The sequence below is a fragment of the Zeus faber genome, assembly GCF_960531495.2.
Source record: "Zeus faber genome assembly, chromosome: 5".
In the NCBI taxonomy this organism is placed as follows: domain Eukaryota; kingdom Metazoa; phylum Chordata; class Actinopteri; order Zeiformes; family Zeidae; genus Zeus; species Zeus faber.
The window spans coordinates 34,352,644-34,377,552 of record NC_137192.1 but is presented as its reverse complement, the minus strand read 5'-3'; the positions used below and the strand labels follow the sequence as shown (position 1 = coordinate 34,377,552).

Below are 24,909 nucleotides of genomic sequence, written 5' to 3'. Positions count from 1 at the left end.
ACCGTCGACGTTACACCGACGTGAGCTAGCGAGCGAGCCCCGTGCAGCCCCCGTGCAGCTCACCGCCTCGACGCTAGAAGTTTATAAAAAGTGTTGAAGCGTCGCTTCCATCGTTTCCTTCTTTTTCCACTGCGCCAGATATTAACGGAGGTTCTAACGCGGCGGAGCGTCCGTCCCGGGTCGGAAGTGACGAGACGACAACTACTCTACACGACAACTAGTCCTCGAGAGATTTTATTGGATTTATTTTGAAGCTGTTGTTGTGTAAATTTCACCATAAATTATGTATAATTGTTTAATTCAGTAAAAAGTAATTCCCCCACCCCAAAAAATAAAATAAAATACACACACACACACACACACACACACACACACACACACACACACACACACACACACACACACACACACACACACACATATTCATAATGTTTTAATGAACATTTGGGGAAATGCAGAGATTGACTGATGCTGTCATTATAATCATTATAATAATGAGTCTTTATAAACCACATGGTTTCCTCAGGAAGCATCCTCATAACAAAGTCAGTTCAAGGTCACGCCCGGCGTCAAGGTCACGCCCTCAGTCCATCGCCGCCTCCACGGGCGCCGCCGCCGCCTCCACGTCCCGCGACTCGGAGCCCTGCAGCTCGCGGCGGACCTCGGCGGAGACGAGCGGGTGCGTCTGCAGGCGGAGCAGCTCCAGCAGCGCCGCCTTCTGCTCCGCCGCCAGGTCGGCCTTGTAGCGCTGGGCCAGGGTCAGCAGGCTCTGGTGCCACAGCACGGGCAGGGCGCGCCGCTCGCCGCGGAAGGCCAGGAAGTGGGCCACCAGGGCGTCCAGCACGCGGAAGGGCAGCGCGTACTTCTTGTCCAGCAGGAGGCGCAGGAAGATGCTGTTGGCGCCGTTGTACTCCATCTCGGCCAACTTGAGCATCGCGGCGCTGAGACGCACGCGGGGGAAAAATATCTATATTTGAACGATTGAAGCTTGCACACATTCTTGCGAAACATAAAAAGATGAGCATTTGTTTTAAGACGTGCAATACCCAAAGTAATACGGTTTATTACCGTGCAGTCTTGGGCCTGCAGCAAACACACAAATCTTTTTCCTTGTTTTATTTTTAAGAAACTGAATGTCATTCAAAACGTTCCGCGGTGCGTGATTATCTCATACCTGGAGTGGAGAACGGGGATCGAGCATTTCGTAAGAATGCTGCCGATAATGACGGCCTCCCGCAGGGTGCACGTCCCCGATTCACACAGCGGGATGAGTATACCTGAAAGACATGCGAACGGAAGTGAGGGACCCCCCCATCGGGGGACAGGTGAAGGGTGTCGGGGGGGGGGGGTGTCGTGGAACTGATCAGGGCTTCATTAGTTCGGTCCAACACGTTCTCCAAGACTTCTAAAAGGTTTTTGTTTTTTTAATATTATTTTTCGGGTCCAAGAAAATAAAAAAATAAAAAAAAAGGGAGAAAACTTTTCAACAACTTATTCAGGATCTTTCAGCACTGCAGGGTAATGATTAAATAATTAATGGAGGCTATGAAATTTAACGTTAGTATTTAATTTTGTCTTCTTCCCTCACCGATTGTTGTATCATCTTCCTTAAAAAACATATCAAGCCGCTCAGGAGGTTGTACCTTGAACGCATTTGAAAGATAATTACATGATAACATCATAAAAATGTAAACTTTAACCAAACTTTACATCAAGCCCATAATCACTGAAATGTCCTCCGTTATAAATATACGCTAAGGAGGCAAACACTGCCCCCTAGTGGTGTGGAGTGAGACCTGCATGTCAGAACAAACCATTTTAGAGTGAGCTCAAGCCAGGTCAGATTCACGAAGCATTTTGCTTTGTTTTAGACTCATTCAGCATCTAGAACCGCGGGTTGTTTACTTTAACACTGTACTTCACGCGTAAAAAAAAAATGGTTCTACTGGTAGTTTGTGTAATTATCTGCTCCCTTAAAAAAGCACGTGTTTTTCACACAGACTGCAAGAGCAAATTGCACAAAATGTACGATAATCTGGGCCTCAGTTTGAAGTGTAAGTAAAATACCAATAGGGCCCTTGGTATAGAAGGACCAAGTAAGGAATGCACACACTGAAACGCCAAAACAAATCAGACTAATGGATTTCCACAGTATTACAATTCCAATTCACGTGCACAAATAAATGGTCATGGTAACATGTCCCATCTTTCCATTTGTTAATCATCAATTTTAGAACTGGCTTCAAGCGTAACACGGAAACTTCATCATCCAGCTAACAAGCAGTTTTCTCTCTTCCTAGAACCGACGAATTGCTTCCATTTTATTTTCTTATTTTCCGTCTTACCTTTAAACCAAGCCCCTGGCTTGAAAAGGGCTTTCTTGAGGGCGTTGTAAAGGTGAAAGTTGAGTCGTTTGTATTCCGCAATATCATCCCGTATACGGGGAAGCAGCACCAAGTTGTAAAATCTCTGGGCCATTCTCTCCTTCAGATTGGAGGAAAATATTCTGAATAAAAAAAACAAGTAGACACATTAGATGGGCATGAGAGGAACGCTTTAATGCATGAGACCTTGCATAAATAATGAATAACATTCCTGAGTAGAAATGATCAACCGCTACTATAATCATTTAGGTTCTCTGTGAAAGCAGACATCCAATTGCTCACCAACCTTGTTGCCTGGTACATTGCAGCTGCAGTCCACGTCTCAGGCTCAGTCAAATATAGAACCTGCTCCCAATTTGACAGTGCAGGGATAATTTTGAAAGCTTTTGGCAGCTTTCCACTGCGGTACCTCGATAGAACCTGAAGCCCAGCGAAACGACAACATAACCATCTTCACAGGAGATTTTACATCAGCAGCCAGCTTCCGATCTGCCGCCCTGCCCTAATGTCTCCCTGCCGAGTTGATGCCCGTTGCATAATTTTGTCATTGAAAAAAGGTGAAGAACACAAGTATTTAATAAACGTGAGGAAGAATAAAAAGCAGAAGTCCTACTTTGTGGACGCCTCTGTACACCTCGATGACCTTTGGGTCGAGCTGGGGCATCGGCCGCCCTGACACCTCTGACATCACCGTCCCCACCTCAGTCTGCTTTTCCGTGATCTTCTCCATAATAATATCGGCTAAGGTTCGCCTACAAGAAATAAAACAAGGCGATAAGATAAGCATGTTAGAGCGGAAGGTATTCAATTCGTAAGTATATTGAGCAGGGAGAACTCTGTGTAATGAGCGTTCAATCGTCCCTGGATTGAAGGTGTGACGGCGCTGATCTTCGCCTCACCTCATCGGGGGGTTCTTGTTCATAAACATCTCCATAGCTTTCTCATCTTCAGGGTCGACTGTAACTTCTGTTTCGTCGTCGGCCCCGGCTTCCCCGAGCGCCGGCCACTCTTCGTCGGAATCAGCATCCTGACTGCTGGAACCTAAGAAAGACAAAGTGCGTATCAGCCTGCACCAGCACAGCATATGTTCAACCGTGTCACTGAAGAGCAATCAGTGGGTTTGTATTATCTTTGCAAAAATAAAGTGCACCACAAGCTTAGAGTCAATGAAATACGTGACCGGGGCGAGCAAGGCCAAAAAATAAATAAAAAAATCGTTAAAAACACACGGGCCACCGTGGCAGACGTCGTGTTGCTTTGAGACGACCTGAACAACCACAGGCCCAGGTCCACTACCACACACACCCAGCCTCGGCTGGAAAAAAACCCCAGAAGGTAAACACACAGTGAGGTGGAGCAGCGGAGGCTGGGTTAGGGTGCTACGCTGCTCGGATCGGAGTGCGTTCCAGGTTTGAATGGGCAGCTTCGTGTGAAGCGGCCGCTGTATCCGCAGGACAACGCTGCAGATCTGGCACTGAGCTGCAACGTGTGGTCGCACAAAACTCTGTTTGGATCAGATTTGAAGTTCTCTGGAAGCATCAGATGACTCAACATCTCAAGCATTTTCTAGTTCTTATTTAATATTATTATTATTATTATTATTATTATTAGTAGTAGTAGTAGTAGTAGTAGTAGTAGTAGTAGTAGTAGTAGTATTTTTTTTGCAACACATGACACAAGACCCACACCCTGATAATATGCGTTTTCTCCACGTGTTTATTTCCGTCCGCCACAGCAATTACCCAGAACCGTGATGGGAGCTCTCTTGGCTTCGGGCGCCAGTCCGTATTCCGACTGGAGCTCCTCCTGCTGGATCCGCGCCTGCTCCAGGATCCTCCGGGACAGACGCTCGTCCACGTACTCGTCTTCGTTCTCGCCCCGCTCGCCCCTGCCCTTCGCCCGGCCCGGCTCTCGGACCGCGTCCCCCTGCATGATCTGGTCGGCCAGGGGCACCATGCCTCCTTTCTTCTTGCCAAACGCGCCGCCTTTCGACCTCTTCACCTTCGGCATCCCGGCGGCTCGGTGCGGTCGGTGCGGTGCGGTTCAGGGGCTTCACGTGTCCGGCCGCGGGTCCCGGTAACCGCTCGGCGGTGGGTAATGGTTGCCCAGACACGTGCTGACGTTCGCTACGACGGAAGTGACGTCGATTACGTCGGCGACGCAGCGTCGACCGCAACGCGTAATATAGTGGAAAATAAAAACACGGCACGTCATCTTATTTTCGGGCAGTTTTTGTTGGCGATATAAATGTGTGTCCGTGATAAACTAAGAGGAAATGACATCAATTTTTATTTGCGTTTATGTTAAAAGTTAGCCGGAAGTACTCAACCGGAAGCACTTCACCGTAAACAAAGCTCTGCCGCGGCTGAGTAATGGGAGTCACCTGGTGAGTGGACGCGCCGGGGCTGTTATTCGACGTTTGCACGTGTTACCCGGGTTATATATTTAACAATAACATCTATTCCAGAAGTCTCAGGCTTCGTGGAGCCCTCCAGACGTCTCTGTGCTAAACAAAGCGGAACGCGCGTGTTGCCCCACGCCGTGCCGGTTAATGGGGGGGTTTGTTGGTGTGTGTGGCCGTCAGTGTGTGTCAGGTTCCCGTCGCGGAGGGGAAGAGTGTGCAGCAGACGGTGGACACGCTGCACAAGAAGCTAGAGCAGCTGGGGGCCGTCAAACAGGGGAGCTTCTGCGTGGACTGCGAGACGTATCACGCCACGGGGAATGTCAGCGGTAGTACTCCATCGTCCACAGTTTCATCGAGCCTATTGGCATGATTCACTATTCAAAGGCAACCCACTCAGCACAAAACCCACCCCCTCATATTACATGCAAACACACAAGTATGGTGCAGTGAAATTATAAACTATAACATTCACGGTATATTCATATAACACAAATAACACTTATCATCCACCGGTCTTCTGTCGGTGTCACGACACAGCTCAAGCGTCTTCCCTGCTTCTCCGTTTCAGGCCAGCCGTCCAAGCTTCTGTACGTCATGCACAACTCTGAGACTCCGCTGAGCTGTCTGGCGTTGTTCGAGGGCGGGCCGTGCCTCACAGCCGACGGGAACTTTGACGTCCTCATGGTGAAGCTAAAAAGCCACTTCCAGAATGCCAAGGGGCACAAGGTGGAGTGCCGGGGCTCCAGGTACCGCTACTGCGACTTCTTGATAAAAGTCGGCACGGTAACGATGAGCTCCAGCGCAAGAGGCATATCTGTGGAGGTTGGTGGTTGCCATGGTTTAGTTTTTTTTCTTCTTTTTTTTTTTTTAACAATAAAACAGAACAAAAGGTGAATCAGTGCAGTATATACAGAGACTCTTAGGGGAGCAAATGCTAAATTAACTCAATCCCAAATAAAAAATAATGTAAACTTCAGTTCAGTTAATTGGAGGCTTACAATTACTGAATTTACCGCCAAATCACACACATTTCAACCCCCACAAACTACACACACATACACGTCGCAGCAGACCAATTACAAAAGAGAAAAATGCTTCTTTTGCTTTCCTTTCCAATGTAGGAAGCCAAAAGTGGACAAATTGGGCTGCTGGCCTTTGGATTTAAGACAACATATTTGGTAACTGTACAAAATAATGCAGGCAAGGTTGTATTTAATTGTGCGAACGTTCACCCCTACAATATCTAAAACGAAACATTTTGCACTGCTCTGGAGAGTACAAAACTCCTTAAGGAAGAAATGTTTGGCCCACTGGAGAGTTGTTGCAGACAAGGATGTTGCATTGCTCTGTCTTTTTTGTGACATAACTGACATAATCTGCACTTTTATGCAACTTTTGTATCCCTCCTAGGTTTACTTCCTTGAGGGTCTCATGGCTCTTTAATGGGGGGCTAACCCATGGGGGGTTAGCGCCCCCCCCCCCCCCCCATTGAAGAGCCATTCATTAATTTTCACTGTCTCATCAATCAATCAACAAATACATCATAAACCATATCCTGGACCAAGACTCTAAGACTCCTACATTTTTGTTTTTCCCTCAGGTTGAGTATTGTCCCTGTGTGGTTCCAGGGGACTGCTGGAATCTAATGAAGGAGTTCATGCAATCCTTCCTCGGCTCTAATGTCCCTGAGCTGCCGTCTGTGTTTGCGACCAAGCCGGAGGGGCTCTACGCACCAGCGGACTGTGTTGACACCATGACCCAGTACCTAGAGTTGTTCAACAAACTGAGGAAATTGCAGATCCCGGGAGGCAATGTGCGTTGAAGCAGCCGTGGCACAGTGAAAAGTCATGCTGATCGTTTGTGTTGTGGTTCTGCGAGTCAACAGAGTTTCCAGACATTTGTTTTTTCAGCTTAGCATTTATATGTTTATATATCTGCAGAGGGATTGTTGTGGTTTACCTGCCAGTTTGGAAAGCATGCCTGCTTAAATACTGAGCTTGAAACTGTTGACTGTGACAATACAGAACATTCATTTTTTTTAATACAAAGCACCTCATTAATGAGTACCTGGGGTTTATATTTTCTGACCTGTAAATAAATCAAACTGGGAGGTCTCTGAGAACACAAACGGCTCTTGTACAAAGTCACCTACAAGGTATGATTAAATATCATTTCTACTTCTGTCGTTTTATATCCTTGTTTGCTCTTTTCTTTGGAGGGGGACTTTTCTCGTTTAAAAAAAGAAGGAAAAAAAAAAAGTATCGACTCCGAAAAAACACGATTCGCTTTATATATATATATATATATATATTTTTTTTTAGTAATAGTTTTGGAAGAACGACGCCGCGGTCGAATTGACGCCGCCGCGGGGCGCAGGGGTCCAGTCGCCGACGGTGGGCGGCCGCAGCGGACGGTGGGGTCCTGCCGTCGCGGGCCTGTTGTTCCGCCGTTTCCTCCAATGAGCGCGGCCCGCCCAGCCCCGGTCCAATGAGGTTCTGGGTCAGAGGGAGAGTTCGGGTTTGAGCCACAATCTGACTGAGGCGCAACAACAAGCGGCAGCAGCTGCCGTGCGCCGCGCCGAGCGATGGTGGAGATGGTACGTGAGGCTCCCTCGGCGTTAGCCCGCTTTCCGCCACTTCGCCGCGGCGGCTGTTCACCGTCGCTTCCCGCCCCGGTCGTTCCTCGGCGAGCCGCTAGCCGCTCGCCGTGCTAATTACGCCGACGTTAGCGCGGTAGTTGCGTTTTAACGACCACGTTTTCCGCCGGGCGCGCTGTAAAACGACGCTGCGCCTCGCGTCCGCCGCGGGAGCAGCGTCCCGCTAGCGGCGTCCGCTGACTTGACGCCAGCGGGCTGCGCCTCGGACCAACAAAGTTGCCGGAGTCCTCCCGGAGTGTCCGCTCTTTGTTCTGACTGAGCCGCTGCCGCCGGAGTAGCTTAGCATAGCACGGGCCACCGGGCAAACGGAGACACACGCCAAGTGCTGGGAGACATGGACCCAAACGATGACGACAGTGACTGCGAACGCAAATATACGGGACTATTACCGCCACGGCGTGTGTGCGTGTGTGTGTGTGCGTGCGTGCGTGCGTGTGTGTGTGTGTGTGTGTGTGTGTGCGCTCGGCTCCCAGGACCCACGCTGTCCTGTGAGTAAACAACATATTTGGACGCCTCGTGTACAAAGGGGGTGAGTGGTGTCACGACACGAGCCCCAGCAGAAGGACGCTGAGGCCCCGTCCGTTCCCCACCAACACCACCGACTGGAACGCAGTCATCAGCCCAAAAATGTAAAGGCTCCGGGGGGCCCAGTCCCCCCCCCCCTCCGTCCGTCTGTAGCCGTTGCTGCGTTAAACGTGGCCCCGCCGGCCCTGACGATGGTCATTTACGCCTCGTCGGCGGTGGCTCTCAACGCCCAGGGGCCCTTCGATAGGTTCCAGGGGGTCCCCGGGTAAATGATTCATAGTTTAACTCAACTGTTTGTTTTATTCAACTCAACTTGTTTTATTTACAAGACACTTGCGTTGGCAAGTCTACCATAATGTCCGTTTTGACCGTTTAGCCGTTATCTTTGTGGATATAGTATGGACCGCTGTAGCATTTTGGACTAAATTGGATCTAACGATAAAATTCCTCTCGTATTTGGGTCCCAGACACAAATCAAAATGGGTTCCGTGTCCCTAATGCGTGGCAAATTGAGGGACCTTCGCAGGGAAAAGATGGAGAACCAGTGAGAATCACTCAGGGGGCGGTCAACTTAAAAAATATAATATTACAAACAAACAGGCCTTACAATGTATTTGTATAGATCGGGTATCCTAGATTAATTCAGGAATAAATCTACGGCTGTACGAATTGAACAGGGGCCGGGGGGCGTAGTAACACTTTTTTTACGTCCTCTCATCTAAATTTGCCAGGATTTTCTGGGTCATGTCTGTGGTGGAAGTGGACATGGATGACTAAGCCGAATGCTGCCCTTAACTCCATTGCGGACGAGGTGATCAGTTGTACCAAGCCCGATCAAAACATTCTGTAAGTATGAACTTCCCGTCCGGTTCTCGCGACGCCGTATTTGTGTCAGTCACCTCAATGGGAAACACTGGGATGTAGTTCTGCAACATACTGTAGATAATAAGCTGCACATGCTGCTCTTAGTGTTGGCTAGATTTCCCCCCAAAATTGAAGATGCTTCTATTCCAGATCCAGCCAGTGATCCTTCTTTACGAAGATTCCGATTTTTTTATTTTTTTGTTTACCATAATTCAGAATGAGTTGCTGCCTGGCTCAGGACCTGAGTCCGACCACTGAGGCCTGATGTGTTTGTGGAGAGATGGATCGCTGTAAGCACGTGGAGCGCCTCCGTCTGGGCCACGACCACTCCATCCTCAATCCACAGAAATGGTGCTGTGTGGACTGCAGCACCACCGATTCGGTGTGGGCCTGCCTCAAGTGCGCTCACGTGGCTTGCGGACGCTTCATGGAGGAGCACTCGCTCAAGCACTTCCAGGAGTCGTGCCACCCACTGGCCATGGAGGTGCGGGAGCTGGACGTCTTCTGCTTTGCCTGCGGGGACTATGTGCTCAATGACAATGCTGAAGGAGACCTCAAGCTCCTCAGGGGGGCGCTCTCCACGGTCCGCGGCCCCGGCAGGCGCTCGCTGCGCTCCTCCGCGGGAGGGGACTGCCCCCCGCGGGTTGGGGAAGGTGGACCACAGCCGGTCATGCAGCTGGCCCTGCGGCACAGGAGGAAGACCCTTCTCGGGAAGATGCTTTGCAGGTGGATGGGCAAGCATCAGGAGTTGCAGAATCAGCGAGAGCGAAAACTGGAGGAAGCGAAGGAGGAGGTGAGACGACAAAGAAAGGAGGTGAAAAAGAGACTGCTGGAAGAGCTCGGCAGTGTTCCTCCCAGGAAAAGTGCTCGGCTTCTTACTCAGGGGCCCCGTTCCACCATAACGCTCATTCCTCGCAAATTTCGGGATCCGCCCGAACCGCCTCCTCCTCCCCCCAAGAAGACTCCTCTCCTAACTCTGTCCCGCAAGGCACCTCAGAATGGTAGAGCGGGTACATTTAGGAGGTACCGCTCCAGTCATGCGTCCTCTCGAAGGAGACTGGCCCCGGGCGTCACTGGACTGCGAAACCTGGGGAACACGTGCTACATGAACTCTATATTACAGGTGCTGAGCCACCTGCAGAAATTCAGGGAGTGCTTTCTCACCTTGGACTTGTGTGAGACTGAGGGGCTCCTTGCCAAGACCAACCACTCCCAGGGAGTGAGGAGCGTGGCGGGCGGCGTAGTCAGCGGGGGCAGCGCGGCGGCCCTGCCGGGCTGCCCCCTCGGACGCATCGGGAAGGTCGGCGCCGTGAGTTTCCCCGCTGGCGGTAAAGAAAGCGCTCCCCCCTCGCTGAACGCCGCGGAGCTGGTGCAGCCCAAGGAGCCTCGGTCGTCCACCAGGCAGCAAATGTCCCTTTGCCACGAGCTGCACACACTCTTCAGGGTCATGTGGTCGGGGAGGTGGTCCCTGGTGTCTCCCTTCGCCATGCTGCACTCGGTGTGGAACCTCATCCCGGCCTTCCGAGGCTACGACCAGCAGGACGCCCAGGAGTTCCTGTGTGAGCTGCTGGACAAGGTGCAGCAGGAGCTGGAGTCGGAGGGCACCAAGCGCAGGATCGTCATCCCCATGACGCAGAGGAAGCTCTCCAAGCAAGTGCTCAAGGTCCTCAACACCATCTTTCATGGGCAGCTACTCAGCCAGGTAGGAATTTGAACGCCTGAATGTATTTTCCGAAAACATGCTTTGCATTGTTCCCTGAGGTTCGCTCCTGTTTTTGTTCGCTGTGTTAAATCTCCGTTATTTGCCGTGCTCGTTACGGTCGTCCGAGTAGAGTTAAGCCTCGACAAGAGAGGCGAAAAAAAAAAAAAAAAAAGTTTTTCTGTGTGTTCTCAAGGATGCGGGTGACTTAAATGCTCCCCTCTCCCTCCTTGTGCGACCTGACAGGTGACGTGCTTGTCCTGTAAGCACAAGTCCAACACGGTGGAGCCCTTCTGGGACCTGTCTTTGGAGTTTCCCGAGCGCTACCACAGCGCGGAGAAGGGCTCCGGCGCTCCGGCCTACCAGCGCAGCTGCACGCTCACCGAGATGCTGGCCAAGTTCACCGAGACAGAGGCCCTGGAGGGGAACATCTACGCCTGCAACCACTGCAACAGTAAGAGCGGGGCAGAGCGCCCCGGCGGGGGGGGGGGGGGGGCGGGCACATCGGGACCCCGCGCCCGTTTTGGGGAGCGTGCCGATTGTCGCCGTTTCCGAAACGCGGCGCGGTGGGCTCGGCGGACCTCAGAGCGCCGCTTTCGACCCTGCCTCTGTGTTTCCTGCCTCCCGCCTCCCCCTGCAGCCCAGCCGGGGTTTTTTTTCGGACGTCCGTTCCCAAACATGTTTGTGTTTGTTCTGAGCTGAAATACAGAATAACATTTGTTTATTTCCTTTTTTTTTTCTTTTTTCCTCTTTTTTTTTAAATTGATTTTTTATTTTTTTCATCTCAGAGAGAAGACGCAAAACATCCCACAAACCCTTAGTTCTGTCGGAAGCCTGCAAGCAGCTTCTGATCTACCGTTTACCTCAGGTTCTACGGCTGCACCTCAAACGTTTCAGGCAAGTCCCCCCCCCCCCCCCCCCCAGGCACTACCGTCGCCCAAAGACCCAACGGGGGCGTTTAAGAAACGCCGCGCGCGTGGCCGCGTATTGCTTTGTATCCGGGCGCCGGCCGGAATCCACCGGTCTAACTGGCTGGTTGTGTTTTTGGCAGATGGTCGGGACGGAACCATCGGGAGAAGATCGGCGTCCATGTGGCCTTTGACCAAGTTTTGAACATCAAACCTTACTGCTGCCCCGGCTCAGGTCACTCCTCTCAGAGAGGCGTCTACACGTACGACCTGTCCGCTGTAGTTATGCACCACGGTAAAGGCTTTGGCTCAGGGCACTACACGGCATACTGCTATAACACGGAAGGAGGTGAGAGGGAAATATAAAATCCAAAATGAAACCCCAGGCCTTTGACATCAGCATGCGGCCGCCTGCACCGACTTGAAAGTTGTTGTTGTTGTTGTTGTTGTTTGGCCCCAGCCGGCGTCCTAACCCTTTATTTCCTGCGTCCTCAGGTTTCTGGGTTCACTGTAATGACTCTGAGATGAATGTCTGCAGCGTGGAGGAGGTGTGCGGCACTCAGGCCTATATCCTCTTTTACACCCAGAGGTCTGCCTAGGCCCATCCTCTGCCATGTCCCCCGCTGCATCAACACCGTAACCCAGGGCCACATTTTCAAAGGCTTCTTTTTTTTAATCCTGCATCTCATCGAGTTGTGTTTTTTTTTTTTTTTTTTTTTTTTTTTTCCAAACGACGTTCAAAGAAATCTGACGAGAGCCGAAAAGATGTCCTTGGTGGTCTTTCACGATGCAAACCAAAAAAAACAAAACGGGAGAATCCAGATAAAGGGAAGTGGCGAAAATCATAGCGTTCTCATTTTTGGTTCAAGTTGTTTTTGCCCTTCATGTCACTGAAATAATTTTCCGAATTTTTTATGATTTCTCGTATTGGATTTGATTGTAAGCACAACATTTGCATACTGGAACGCGTGATGAATGAGGCCCCATGTTTGTCAAACAGCGCCCGCAGGAAACGTACGTAACGATGCAAGGTTTGAGCACGACGGGAGCAGGTCCAACACCCGACTGTTTTTATCTTTTTTATTATTATTATTTTATTTTTTAGCAAATCAGGTTCATATCTGCCGAGTCTGAAATCAACCCCACACACAGAGGAGGGAGTGAGAGAAGCTTTTACATTGGGAGGCAATTGATTGATTCTTGAATTATTTTTTTTGGAAAGGTCACCCTCCAAAATGACTGCGGAAACACCCAGAACGAATGGGCAGAATATGAAGGGCAGCCTCCGCGTGGGCCGCTTCCCTATTCTGTGTGAGTCACTGGCGTCGCCGGGCGGAGATCCAGATCCAGTGTGGGATGGTAATACTACAGCCCCGCTCGCGCTATTCAGGGACAGCGTTGCCTCCCGTTGGATTTCCATCGCGAAAAGTCAATTTTACTACTAACCCTGTGTGTCGTTTGTGTTGCATCCTGTGCTTTCCTCAATTATACTGCTGTGACTGAATACTGTGTCTTAGGCTCTAGGCCTTCACCTGGGCTACCACCACGAGATGAAATAGATTCTTGTAAACATTCTATAAATGTTTCCCACCCATTAAAAACAAAGGTTTTTTTTTTTCCGGGCGGGCTGCGCTCTGAGAGGGTGGTCCCGGCGGCCGGCCCCGCCCGTCTGATTGTTTGTTTTCTAGCTCCCAATCCACCTCCATGGCAGCTCTTTCCTCCCGGCGGATTGAAGCCCGTCCGTCTGGAGGCTGCGTCTCTGTCCAAAATGCAGGGAGTCAAAACTAAGTTTAAGGGGAGACTGGTGTAGGGAAGAATGTGGGGGGTCTTTTTTTGGGGGGAGACTATGGGTATCCATTTTTTCCAAGTTGGGCACCTGAAAGCAATATATTGTACATCTTACATCCTGACAGGAGATTAAGATAAAAAATCAGGAATCCTTTGGCTTATTATACATGATTTTTTTCTACTCTGCTGTTTCTATCAAGTTCTCTAGAATTTGCGAGGTAATCAAGAAAAACTGTTACTGTGTTTGAGACGAGTCAAATACAAAATTCCTTTGTGAATTGCATATACAAGTTGAAACAATCTAATGACGATGAATGTCTTACTTTTTAGTCGCCGGGTTTGGCCTTTTCCAGAGGCTCCCGATTCTCCTTGAGTTTCGTCTTGTACTGTAAGAATATCTGTCATAAATGTATTGGTCATAGGGTTTTGCCTGAAGATAATTATTAAAAAAAAAAAAAACCAAATTGTGATGTGAATGTGTGTGTGTGTGTGTGTCGGGATGTGGGCCCTCGCTCAGCTGGAGGCATCTCCAGTGTCATCACTGCACTGTGATCGTTGTGTCACATCTTATTTTCCCTTCGTCAGGCTGCGTTCACCACTCATTTTAAAGCAACTTGCTCCTCAAGCTGGATCTTGGGTCTTTCGTCGACTATATATAGAATGAGAATCACTTTTTACGAGTCATCTTCACAGGTTTTGCACCGTCACTGAGACCAGTGCGATGAAGCAGAAATGCAATAATCCTGCGGATTAGCGGATGGATACCCAGTTGAGCTCAAGTTTCCCCATTAATCCCGCTTCTCTAAGCCCCTATTTAAGATCTCAAACCAAGAGGAAATGTAATCTTGTTCAAAACCAAGATGCTGGTGAGATCGGGGTTTTGTTTTTTTTACATTTACCTATGTTTAAGGTTTTACATTTGAAAAATACACAGTTATGTCCTCTAATTTGTCTCGAAGGAAATTGCAATTCTTTCTATCCTTTAATTTATTTTTAATCTATGATTTAAATTTATTTATCTGTTTGTTAGATACATCATCAATTGGAAGAATAATTTTTAAACATTTAGGACTAGGTTGACTAGGTTGACTCCTAGGTTGCTCCTCTTTGGTCGACAAACATTTCAACTGTATTATCTTCGCTAGTTTGAGCCGTTTCATTTCAGAGTTGGTTTTCTTTGTAAAGCGTTTAAAGACAAGGCTTGGGCTTGGGCGTTGGGAGGTAAGCTATGGGGTAGAAATGCTTCAAAGAAAATCCAATGCGGTTTTTCTGGCATAGTTTCTACCACGGTTTCTGAAGCTTGCGGTGTGAGAGCTGCACCCCTACTTCAAGGCTCCACTAAATCAGTGGAGTTAAAGTAAAATCAAATATAGATAATATATTCAAGCTCTTATTAATATAAGAAACTCTTTATTAATAATAAAAGAGTAATCATTTTTGCAAACTGGATATAAACCTTTGAGACGATGATCCGACGTGCCAGTGTATCGAAAACTAATACTTGCAGTTCTACAACATGACAGAGCATCAGCAGACGGAACAGAATGGAGTTGTTTTCACACTCATCAGCAGAAGTCAATCGAGCGTTTCAAATTCCTATATCAAACCACACAAAACGGACGAAAAGATTGCATCTAAAATCACGGCTTCAACACCAGAATTGGAATGTGCGATGAGCAAACCAGATAGAATCAAGAATACATCGATGAACCGAGACACAACATTTTTGCACTGTAGGCCTTAAAAAACAGAATGTCAGTAAAAAAAACCCACAAAAAAAAAAAGGATCCTGTTAGCGAAGTGACTTCAACTCATGCGAACCAGATGCATTTCAATGCACGAATGAGGACATGCATGAGCACATACTCAACATTCATTTAAATAAATCCTCCGCTCCCACAGTTTGGAGTATACTCTTGCTTCAACATGGAGGGTGAAGCAAGTCTTACAGAAAGAATTAGAATTTGCTCCGGGATTTCTGGGACTCGGGAATCATAAATCATTGCAAAAAAAAAAAAGACATTCTAAAATTCTCCTGCAAGCATCTTAAATTTAGTGACTGTTCATGAATGAAGATTAACATCAACTGACTAGACAGGAGGATCCAGTCATCGTGGCAATGACCAGGCAGATTTTTTTTTTTTTTTGTATTTTTTTTTTAAGGATCCCTCGTCTTTGTAAACATAAAAGTCTCTTTGTATTCTACAATAGAACGTGCCCCAAGCACTTTTGTTCATCCAAGCTCGGATCAACACTGTCAGGCAGTGTCTTTGAATTCGCAGAAGAAAGTGCCGTTGCCTGTGCTCTGCATCTTTTTTCCCTGTCCTCTCTGCAGGCGACCTGGAACCCGGAACCCGGACGTGTCCCGCCGTGCGCGTGGAGCTCAGCTGGGCAGCAGCCACGGCTCCCAGAAGTCCCAGTGCTTCCACAGGACAAACAGCAACAGTGTCAGGAGGACGGTGGAGCCCACCCGCGCTCGGGTCTTCATGAGCGGAGTGATGAAGTTGGCCAGGGTGGAGACGAAGACCAGCAGCACGGCCATCAGGGCCAGGATGACGTTGATGAGTTTGCCCAGCAGCGCCCGGGCGTTGGCGTTCTCCACGCCCTCCAGCTGCACCACCTGCTGCTGCTGCTGCTGCAGCTCCAGCTTGGTGATGCGGGTCAGGCACGACTCCACGGCTTCCTGTTCAGTTCAACACGGAAACGCAGGCACTAGCAATGACTGTTGGGAGGTGGGGGTATTTTTTCGGATCGGTGCAAAAAATATCCATTGATTGAAATCGGCGAAGTCTTTTATTTATTTTTTTACCTGTATATCTCTGGCTCGTTCGTAGGACTGGTAGGCCACTTTCTCCTCCATGCTGGCCAGCTCCTGTTTCAGGTTGGTCATCTCATTCTGGTGAAGCTCGGTCAAATCATTCAGTTGCTCCTCGAGCCGCTCATACCTGAAGATAAAAGTCAGGGATGAGTACAACCGTAGCATTCACAAATGCAATGTAAGTACCGAAAGATGAGATATGAATAGAATTTCATGCAAGCTAATGGCTCCATGGAGTGGCACCATGTGTAGGTGCATCTGGCTCGGTGTGTTTCAGGGAGACTCTACCTGTATCTCTCCTCTTGCAGGCACTGGGTCATGTAGGAGTAGTCGCTCTGCAGCTGGCCCTTCATATCCTCGATGGCGTCCTCCATGTGGGCCTGGCTGGCCTTGATTTCCTGCAGGCCCTCCAGCAGCGCATCCCAAGAGCTGTGCATGTGGTGGTGGTGGTGGTGGTGCCCGTCCAGCCTGGGGCTGCCCAGCGTCGGCCCTAACCCCGACATCCCCCCTCCTCCCCCGGCCCCGCCCGAATTACTGCCCACCGCCGAGCCCGAGGTGGCGCTGGAGCACTCGTCGTCGCTGCCGTACTTTGGGCTGGAGACCAGCGTGGCGCTGCCGCTCAGGGCGCGCGGCGTTGGGGAATCGGCCGAGTGCCCGACGCCATCTTCCAGCGTGTCTTTCAGGTGCGCAATGTTATCCGCGCTGCCGAATTTGTTGCGGATGAGACTGGCAAACTCCCTCGGCTTGGACACCACCGCCGTGTGGGTGAGCGCCGTCACTCCCCCTTTGACCCCTTCAACCACTCCGCCGCCGAAACCGCTTATCCCAGCGCGCACGTTTGCGCCGACATCCTTTAATCCCTGTTGCATGTCCCGCAGGACGTCCTTCGGTTGACGCGCCGGGCCATTCTGCAGGGGATGGTAAACAAATCAAAGCGGGTGACCTGTAAGATCGGCGGTCGCCACGGCCAGCGCCGGCTCCACACGCCGCCCGGCCCGCAGGCGTCAAAGTGCGCGCGCTCTACACGCGGACCTACCTGCTCGATCTCCTTCAGCTTCTTGTGGTAGTGCTCGAGCTTCTTGTGCAGGTGGGCGATGGTCTGCGCCGACTTCTGGTTCTTCTTCTCGAACACCTGTTTGATCCGTGAGGCCTGCTGCTTGTCGGCGTTGTGGGCCAACTTCAGGTACTCTGCCACGTTGTCGTCGCGGGCCTCCTGCTCCACGCGGATCTGCTCGGTGATCTTCAGGATCTTCTGCTGCAGGTGCTCCAGGGCAGCCCGCGTGCGCTGGGGCTCCGCCTCGGGTCCGCCCGCCGCGACTCCAGCCGCCGCCCCTGCTCCGTCCAGGCTGATGTTGCTGTCAGAGCCTCCATGGCTGGTGGTGGGGGGCAGTCCTAGAGTGGTCACCTCACTCTTATCCAGCTGGAGGGGGGGAGAGGCGGCATGGCAGTGCCCGGGGGGGGGGGGGGGGGGGTTTATATTTCAGAGCCCCACGGAGGCCACACAGAGACGCAATGACACATATTTACTGTGCGGAATCTGCCACCGGAGATTCTGTGCGGAAAGATTGTCGAATTCAAGCGTCACGTTGTGTTTGATGATGCGGTTCACGCACACACACGCACGCACGCACACACTATTTGAAAAAAATAAAACACAAACAGTGGCCTGCAGTTATAATCCCTTTGAACGGGGAGACTCGGCTGACGTATACACTGCACAAACACATCCGTCCGGGTGGAGTTGCTCCGTTTGGTGCGCGGCGGGGTGGATTTGCTGATCGCACGCTGCCGCCCAGACACGCGTCTAAACACCGCAACCAGAGCCAGAAAAGCACCAGCGCCTGCAGACACACGTCACTAAACATCCCGGCCGGGCTCCATCTCTCCGGAAAGGATGTCGCAAGGATTCCTCCTGATTTTATTTGTGTCACACAAGCCGGGCCGTGCCAACAGACGGCCTTCGTTTTTGTTTTTTTTTAACAAAGTAGGTTACACTCAGGGTGCAAATGGAAAAGGGGGATAGAAAACGACTGCAGTTCCTGTCTACCAAACATCTACGCATCTCACCGGCTGTGGGGAGATGTTACCACGGCAGAGGAGGATGAAGGGGAACGACGCGGTCGGAAAAAAGAGAGACGACAGAACCGACACAGAGGAGCAAACAAGCAGCGACGGCTGATGCTCGGATCCCACGGTGCCGGGGGAACACGCGGGGGGCTGCGGTCCCCGACGGGTGAGACGCCGAGGCGCCGGCGGCAGCGGCGGCGGCGGTGGCGGTGGTGGTGGTGGTGGTGGCGGTGGTGAAGATGACAAACGTCTAGGACACACACACACACACACAGAGAGAGAGAGAGAGAGAGAGAGAGAGAGAGAGGGAGAGAGAGAAACAGCACCCATGACTTGACAGGAGGGATGAGGACACAGTGCAACACAAGACAGGAGGCGGCGTTGAGACGGGCGTGACCCGGGGCGAGGATGGCAGCGCGGCGGCATGAGGTGACACCGGAGCAACAATAGATTAAATTAGGAACGTTACCATACTGTTTAATCCGAGATGGGCAGTGCCATTGCGAGCCTGTGTCCGTGTCTGTGGCCCATCCTTCTTCCCTCCTCCTCCTCCTCCTCTTCCTCCCTCTGCTTCTCCCTCTACCCCCCTCCCTCCCCCCTCCCTCCCTCCCTCCTCGGCGTCTTCAGCCTCGGTGTGCTCGGCTCACTGCATCCTCATGCTCCATTGTAGATGGCGAAGATGTCTGCGGTCCTCCCCGTTCGCCCTCTCTCTCCTTTTTGTCACGCGCTCCCCCTGCCTGCCTCTGTGCTGGGCTCTCTCTCTTTCTCTCTAGCCATCCCTCCCCCTCCCTCCCTCTCCCTCTCCCTCTCCCTCTCCCGCCCTCTGCCTCTGTCTCGCTCTTCTCTCCCAACGCAAGTGCTGGCCGTCCTGCCCTGTAATGGACGTGGAGGCTGAGGGACAGATGATGGAGGGGGGATGGGGACGGGGAGAGCTTAGCGCAGGCGTGCAGGTGCCTCTGTGCGGAGGCCATGGCCGGGGGAGGGGGAGGGGCGGGGGGAGGGGCGGAGAGGGGAGAGGGAGGGAGGGGGAGGAGAGCAGCAGAGCTGTGTCAGGCCATATTATGACCCATTCATCCCTTAAAACCCAAAACTATGACCTCGCAGCCCGATGTGCGCTCACTCCTCCTACACATGTGGCGCATGTCGTCGGTTGTCACGGAGACGCAGCGTTGGAAGCGCTCGGATCTTTTACTTGAATAGAAGTCGGCGCGCACTTGCTCTTAAAGGTGTGGTGTGTGGAATTTGGCGGCATCTCGTGGTGAGGTTGGAGGTTGCAGCACACTCGATGGAGGAGACCTGGAGGCGCTCTGACCCAGTCGCCCAGCGTCACAGGGTGGCCCCTGTCAGAGTGGCTCAGATCCTTACGCTTGTCCATTTTTCCTGCTCCCGACACATCAACTTCAAGAACTGACTGTTCACCTGCTGCCTCAGTCACTTCACCTGTCAGTGGTTTTAATGTTGTGGCTGGCGCTCTATGTCCAGTGTCCTGACGTTCACTATCATCCGAGATAAAGAGCTACCCTACATTCTTAATGCAGTGCTCATGTTGTTACTGATTACATGACTATGACCCCGTGCCAGAAAAGAGGCGGAGTAGTAGAGGTGGTGTCATCAGTCATTTACAAGAACATGGAGCTCATGAACCATCAGCGAGCAATCCCAAAATCTGCTGTTTAATGGATCTAGTCCTTGATTGTTTTGTTTTTGACTTTTTGTTGTACTGTTGACAGTACTCTGTGTGCCTGCAAGTAATGAGTTCATTTGTCTATACTATCCTTTTATTGCATTTTTTTTTATTATAATGGAAGTTGAATCGCAAATTCAATGGGGTTAATACAAGGTAATACCAACAGAAGTGCGGATGTTTTGTTTTCCAAATCTGTCTGATCTGCCTCAGATCACCATTGACTTCCTTTGCTTTCAGAACCTCTGTTCGCCATGACTGTGACGATGGGATGTGAATAAATTAGAAATTATAAATGGGTAATCACAATCAACAGTGTAGACCCTGGTTTCAGTAGGGGCGTTTCAAACATCAGTTTATCACTTCGCTTCTCCGCTTAGTGTGCGCACATCTCCGGAGACGCTGTCAATGCAAACCAATCAGTGAAGGAGAACAGACGAGCGAGAGAACAGGCCACAACACATTTTTATTAGAGCCCCAAACCTCCATACCCAAATAACAATAGTTTTCTCACAATAAATAATAAATGTTTCCATTACAGCTTTCTTTTTCCAAACATACAGTTCAACACAATCTAGGACCTGTGGTCAAGCGTCTATAAACAGAAGTGCGTTCATTGGGGTAGTACTGGGGTGGGGGGAGGATGGTAGCTCAGGAGGTAGAGCTGGTGGTCTAGTGATCTAAAGGTTGCTGGTTGGATCCCAGGCTCCTCCTGCTAACATGCTGTAGTGTCCTTGAGCAAGACACTTAACCCCTAATTGCTCCTGATGGCTGCGTCCGTCAGGGTTTGAATAATTGTAAGTGGCTTTGGATAAAAGCATCGGCTCAATGCAATTTAATGTAAAAAAGTACTAATGTTTGCTTGGCGTCGTATTTTGGGCGGTGAGTATTGAAGAGCCATCGGTTATGATTTAGAATGACAGTTTAGCCACTTGACGCCCACTCGGGACCTTCCCACAGCAGCGGAAATGACCATCGTAGAGAGATTCGGCTTTTTCTGAGGCCGATAACAACACGTTGTGTCTGTCATTGCACGACACTCCCAAATATAAATAAAAACAAACTTAAGAGGCTGCGTCATCACAAACAGCTTTGTGAGAACAAAACTGTTTTGTGCTCGTTTCCTACGGACCCTAAAATTCCAGAAAGGACAGCTGATTGTTTCCGGTGCATCGCATACTCCTCTTATTAAGCGTAACAATATATGTGCAATGGCGCAGTACTACTACCTAACAGTGCAGTATTGAACCTTATGTTAAATACCTGTGACGGAGACCAAAGAAACTACTGTTGACACATCCACCAGAGCCTGTGCTCCACTCCAACCCCCGTGTCCGGTGCCGTGGGACTCGGACTCGGGACTGGACAAAGCTTGAGCGGGTGGAAGAGAACGCGGAGGAACCTCCGTCACTGTAAGTAGAAGCAAGCGACGACTGTGGGCTGATCGGTAGCGTTCCAGCAACTTCCTGAGACACGCGGCACGACTCGCATCCAGGCAGAAAAAAGGTGTGCACGTAAATAAAATGACGTTTCAAAAGCATCTCGCCCCATCGTGGTCTGCAATAAAAAAAATCAAAACAAAAAATACACGGAACAAACACGGTTGGTGGGAACGGCCGCGGTGACGCCTTATCACCGCCGTTCCTGAAGCTCTAGTGTCACCGTTTCAGCGGCGCGGCGTCGGTGGATGTGTGTGGGTGCTGCCGAGCTCCGTGAGGAGGGCCTCGTCCTGCGATGCGGCGCATGGTGCAGCGCGGCAGGGCGCATCGATCGGGGCCCCCAGCGCTCCCCTTAACATTTTGGAAGATGCCAGACCTCCCCAATCCACCCGGCAACAAATACAACACACCCGGAGACCCACGTTCACCAAGACACGTGTGTGTAAATGCCGTCGCCTCCGTCATTTCATTGATTTTTTTTTTTTTTTTTTTGCAGTGTCCGTGACGTACAAAAGTTCAGGGTCTTTGCTAAACCTTCTTTTTTTTTTTTTTTCCCCCCTGAGATAAATTTGTGTGGAGGTCGTCCTGGATCGTTGGCACCGCGGCGGAAATCACTGGCCTGACTTCCGCGGCGTCACAACCGCTCCTCTTTTGGCCTGATAGAAATCTGTTGAAATGGAAGGAAATAACTTAAAATACCCGTTTTCGGCAGTGGAGTGTGACGCCACACACACACACGCAGACACACGCAGACACACGCAGACACACGCAGACACACGCAGACACACGCAGACACACGCAGACACACACACACACACACACACACACACACACACACACACACACACACACACACACACGACATCACCTACCTGTGATGTTGGTCTGCTTCCTCTTGCCCCTGGCGCTCTCTGCCTTCTCCGGCACCTTCTCCAGGCTCTGCAGGTCGACCGGACACCGCTCCGGCGTCTGGGGCACGTTCTCCTTCCTGGTGTGCGGGGGCCCGGCCCTGCTCGCCGAGGGAGCCCTCCGTCCCTCCGCCTGCGGCAGCCCCGGCGTGCGGGGCCTGTAGAGCAGTGGCACTTTGGCCCCTGAGACGCCCTCCCACTGGAAGTCACCCCCGTCCAGGGGCTGGTCCGCGGCGAAGTCGAAGCTCCAGCGTCGGGAGGCCTCCTCCAGGTCGCTCCGCAGGGAGGCCTGGCACTCCAGCCGCAGCTGGTCCCGGTCCACCGGGCCAAAGAGGCTGCGTCGGGCGGGGCCCCGAGCGTTCCGCAGAACATCCAGGACACCCAGCGTGGGTTTGTGTGTGGCCATAGTTCTACACTGCAAGAAACAAACGGATCAGAGAACCACAGGTCAGTTTTCAGAGTCCCACCTCTGCGGCTAAAGCAGTGCACAGTAGTCTATTGACGTGGTGATGATGTCATCATCACCGCATTCATAATGGCGGTCCTGAGTCAATGATAAATATATTTGTTTTACCAGTCGAAACAAACAAACAAACCAATGGTGACATGAGTCAAAAAAGTTACTTCTTATTAAACAAAAATATTGATTTAGACTTATATAAATAAAATTGCCGATGTTTTCACATCATTGTATATATTTCAACAGCGTCAGTCCCATTAATAATGGAGTTACTGTCAATGAGAAAAAAAACACATGAACTTTCATGTTAAAAAAAAAATAATAATCAAAAGCGACTTCTTCCTAAAATACCAAACAACTTAAAGCTACAGAGGAATAACAAATGAAATAACAAAGCAATGAAATAAATGATCAGTGACCCTGCGTGAGAGCAAGACCTGTAACGTCAAGTGAATCCTCCGAGAGGAGCCAGACTTACCATGGTCCAGCCGAGCGTCTGGGATCATCTGACGTGAGACAGGTCCTTTATGAGAGCGGCCTCAGCGAACCACTGCGTCACTCCCTCCGCCGCCCAGTGAGACATGCCTCGACACGACCCCGCCCGGGCCCCCGCGCCCGGGGCCCCGCGCCCGGGACATGTAAAGACAAGTTCAGCTCAGGCGCTCGGTGCAGCCGGAGGCGGGGGGCAGCAGGGGGCGCTGCCTCTCACGGAGCAGCTTCCGTGGAGACTGATTCAAACTGAGACGGATCCACCACGATCAACGTCATCGAGCTCGTCCCGACCTGAAGTCAAGTTAATGCGAGGACAGAGTCTGTGAGGAGTCTAACATGAGCACAACAACAACAACAACAACAACAACAACACACAGCCTGTCTGCCTGACACACAGCCTGTCTGCCTGACACACAGCCTGTCTGCCTGACACACAGCCTGTCTGCCTGACACACAGCCTGTCTGCCTGACACACAGCCTGTCTGCCTGAACAGATCTCATGTGTTTCGTGTAGAGTGTAAAAGTAAAAGTAGCCAGAAAAATAAAGCGCTTCTGCCAAAAAGTGCAAAACTCACCAGAAACAAAGCCTCGGTGCTGACGGTCAACGCACAAACAACAATCACAGTTATGACCGTGACGGAATAAAATCACAAAAGAAACAAGAAAAGACCAATAAACCCATTAAAAAAAAACAAGGATCCAGCGGATCGTGACGTCACCAGGGGGCGCTGCGGCGCTGCCACGGGAGCACGGCGCGCGGGGCACCGACGAACCGCGACACCACGCCGCGCGCGAGCGAAGCGGGGAAGTGGAACGTGGTCACACACACACACTCACACGCACGCACACGCACGCACACACACACGCACGCTCACGCACGCACGCACGCATATACACATACACACACTCACACACACATTACATTACATTACATTTAGTCATTTATCAGACGCTTTTATCCAAAGCGACTTACAATTATTCAAACACTGACGGACGCAGCCATCAGGAGCAATGAGGGGTTAAGTGTCTTGCTCAAGGACACTACAGCATGCTAGCAGGAGGAGCCTGGGATCCAACCAGCAACCTTTAGATCACTAGACCACCAGCTCTACCTCCTGAGCTACCATCCCCTACACACATACACACACTCACACACTCACACACACACACACACACACACACTCACGCACGCACACACATACACACACTCGCACACACACACTCACGCACACACACTCACGCGTACACTCACACACACACACACACACTCACGCACGCACACACATACACACACTCGCACACTCACACGCTCACACTCACGCGTACACTCACACGCACACACGCACACACTCACGCACACACTCACGCACACACGCAGGGGGGGGGATTCCCGGGATTCCCGCCGTGCCTCGCCGCGTCACGAGGTGTGTGTCCGGGCGTCGATTCGAGCGACCCCGACACACTGCGCATGCTTGGTGCCCTGGGAGCCGACCCGGGGACTTGATCTGAATCAGGCTCCTCGTCGGTGTCGACCAGGGGCCCCCGCACCGCGCTGCATGTTCATAATATATTGTTAAATCTGGACCACAAACGAATTTGGGAATCACACTGTTTAGTTCATACACGTCATTGTATTAAAAAATACAAAATAAAAAGGAATAAAACAAAGATTTTTATTTTATGAGTCTTTAACGTCATGTTTTTAACGTACGTCATTGGGCACTGGTGCACTAAAGCAGGATTAAAAAAATAAAATAATATAAAGAAATATATATATTTATATTAACTAATCATCTCCGGGCTACTCTTACAG

The 24,909-nt window shown here is 50.7% G+C and overlaps 5 protein-coding genes across 5 annotated transcripts; 2 read left to right on the top strand and 3 right to left on the bottom strand.

Moving 5' to 3' along the window:
- Nucleotides 1–223: 223 nt before the first annotated feature.
- bysl (bystin-like) lies at nucleotides 224–4,477 on the bottom strand. Its single transcript, XM_080000221.1, has 7 exons — nucleotides 4,127–4,477; nucleotides 3,284–3,425; nucleotides 2,998–3,136; nucleotides 2,671–2,804; nucleotides 2,346–2,506; nucleotides 1,175–1,277; nucleotides 224–941 (listed from the first exon to the last, which is right to left on the bottom strand). Exons 1-7 carry the CDS (start codon nucleotides 4,392–4,394, stop codon nucleotides 584–586), a joined length of 1,305 nt encoding a protein of 434 aa, XP_079856347.1. The 5' UTR covers nucleotides 4,395–4,477; the 3' UTR covers nucleotides 224–583.
- Nucleotides 4,478–4,721: 244 nt separating this feature from the next.
- med20 (mediator complex subunit 20) lies at nucleotides 4,722–6,979 on the top strand. Its single transcript, XM_080001339.1, has 4 exons — nucleotides 4,722–4,770; nucleotides 4,969–5,114; nucleotides 5,357–5,610; nucleotides 6,389–6,979. The coding sequence occupies exons 1-4, from the start codon at nucleotides 4,757–4,759 to the stop codon at nucleotides 6,608–6,610; spliced, it is 636 nt and encodes a 211-aa protein (XP_079857465.1). The 5' UTR covers nucleotides 4,722–4,756; the 3' UTR covers nucleotides 6,611–6,979.
- Nucleotides 6,980–7,281: 302 nt separating this feature from the next.
- usp49 (ubiquitin specific peptidase 49) lies at nucleotides 7,282–12,110 on the top strand. The gene is made up of 7 exons (XM_080000189.1): nucleotides 7,282–7,384; nucleotides 8,701–8,815; nucleotides 9,050–10,535; nucleotides 10,779–10,986; nucleotides 11,321–11,429; nucleotides 11,584–11,789; nucleotides 11,936–12,110. Exons 3-7 carry the CDS (start codon nucleotides 9,114–9,116, stop codon nucleotides 12,037–12,039), a joined length of 2,049 nt encoding a protein of 682 aa, XP_079856315.1. The 5' UTR covers nucleotides 7,282–7,384; nucleotides 8,701–8,815; nucleotides 9,050–9,113; the 3' UTR covers nucleotides 12,040–12,110.
- Nucleotides 12,111–15,611: 3,501 nt separating this feature from the next.
- On the bottom strand, nucleotides 15,612–18,778 carry tmcc2 (transmembrane and coiled-coil domain family 2; the record flags this gene model as incomplete). The annotated part of the gene is made up of 5 exons (XM_080001173.1): nucleotides 15,612–15,911; nucleotides 16,038–16,173; nucleotides 16,335–16,954; nucleotides 17,083–17,466; nucleotides 18,761–18,778. 5 exons carry the CDS (start codon nucleotides 18,776–18,778, stop codon nucleotides 15,612–15,614), a joined length of 1,458 nt encoding a protein of 485 aa, XP_079857299.1.
- A 1,500-nt stretch (nucleotides 18,779–20,278) lies between these two features.
- cdkn1a (cyclin dependent kinase inhibitor 1A) lies at nucleotides 20,279–23,216 on the bottom strand. Its single transcript, XM_080001251.1, has 3 exons — nucleotides 23,083–23,216; nucleotides 22,109–22,559; nucleotides 20,279–21,903 (listed from the first exon to the last, which is right to left on the bottom strand). The coding sequence occupies exons 1-3, from the start codon at nucleotides 23,083–23,085 to the stop codon at nucleotides 21,848–21,850; spliced, it is 510 nt and encodes a 169-aa protein (XP_079857377.1). The 5' UTR covers nucleotides 23,086–23,216; the 3' UTR covers nucleotides 20,279–21,847.
- Nucleotides 23,217–24,909: the final 1,693 nt, after the last annotated feature.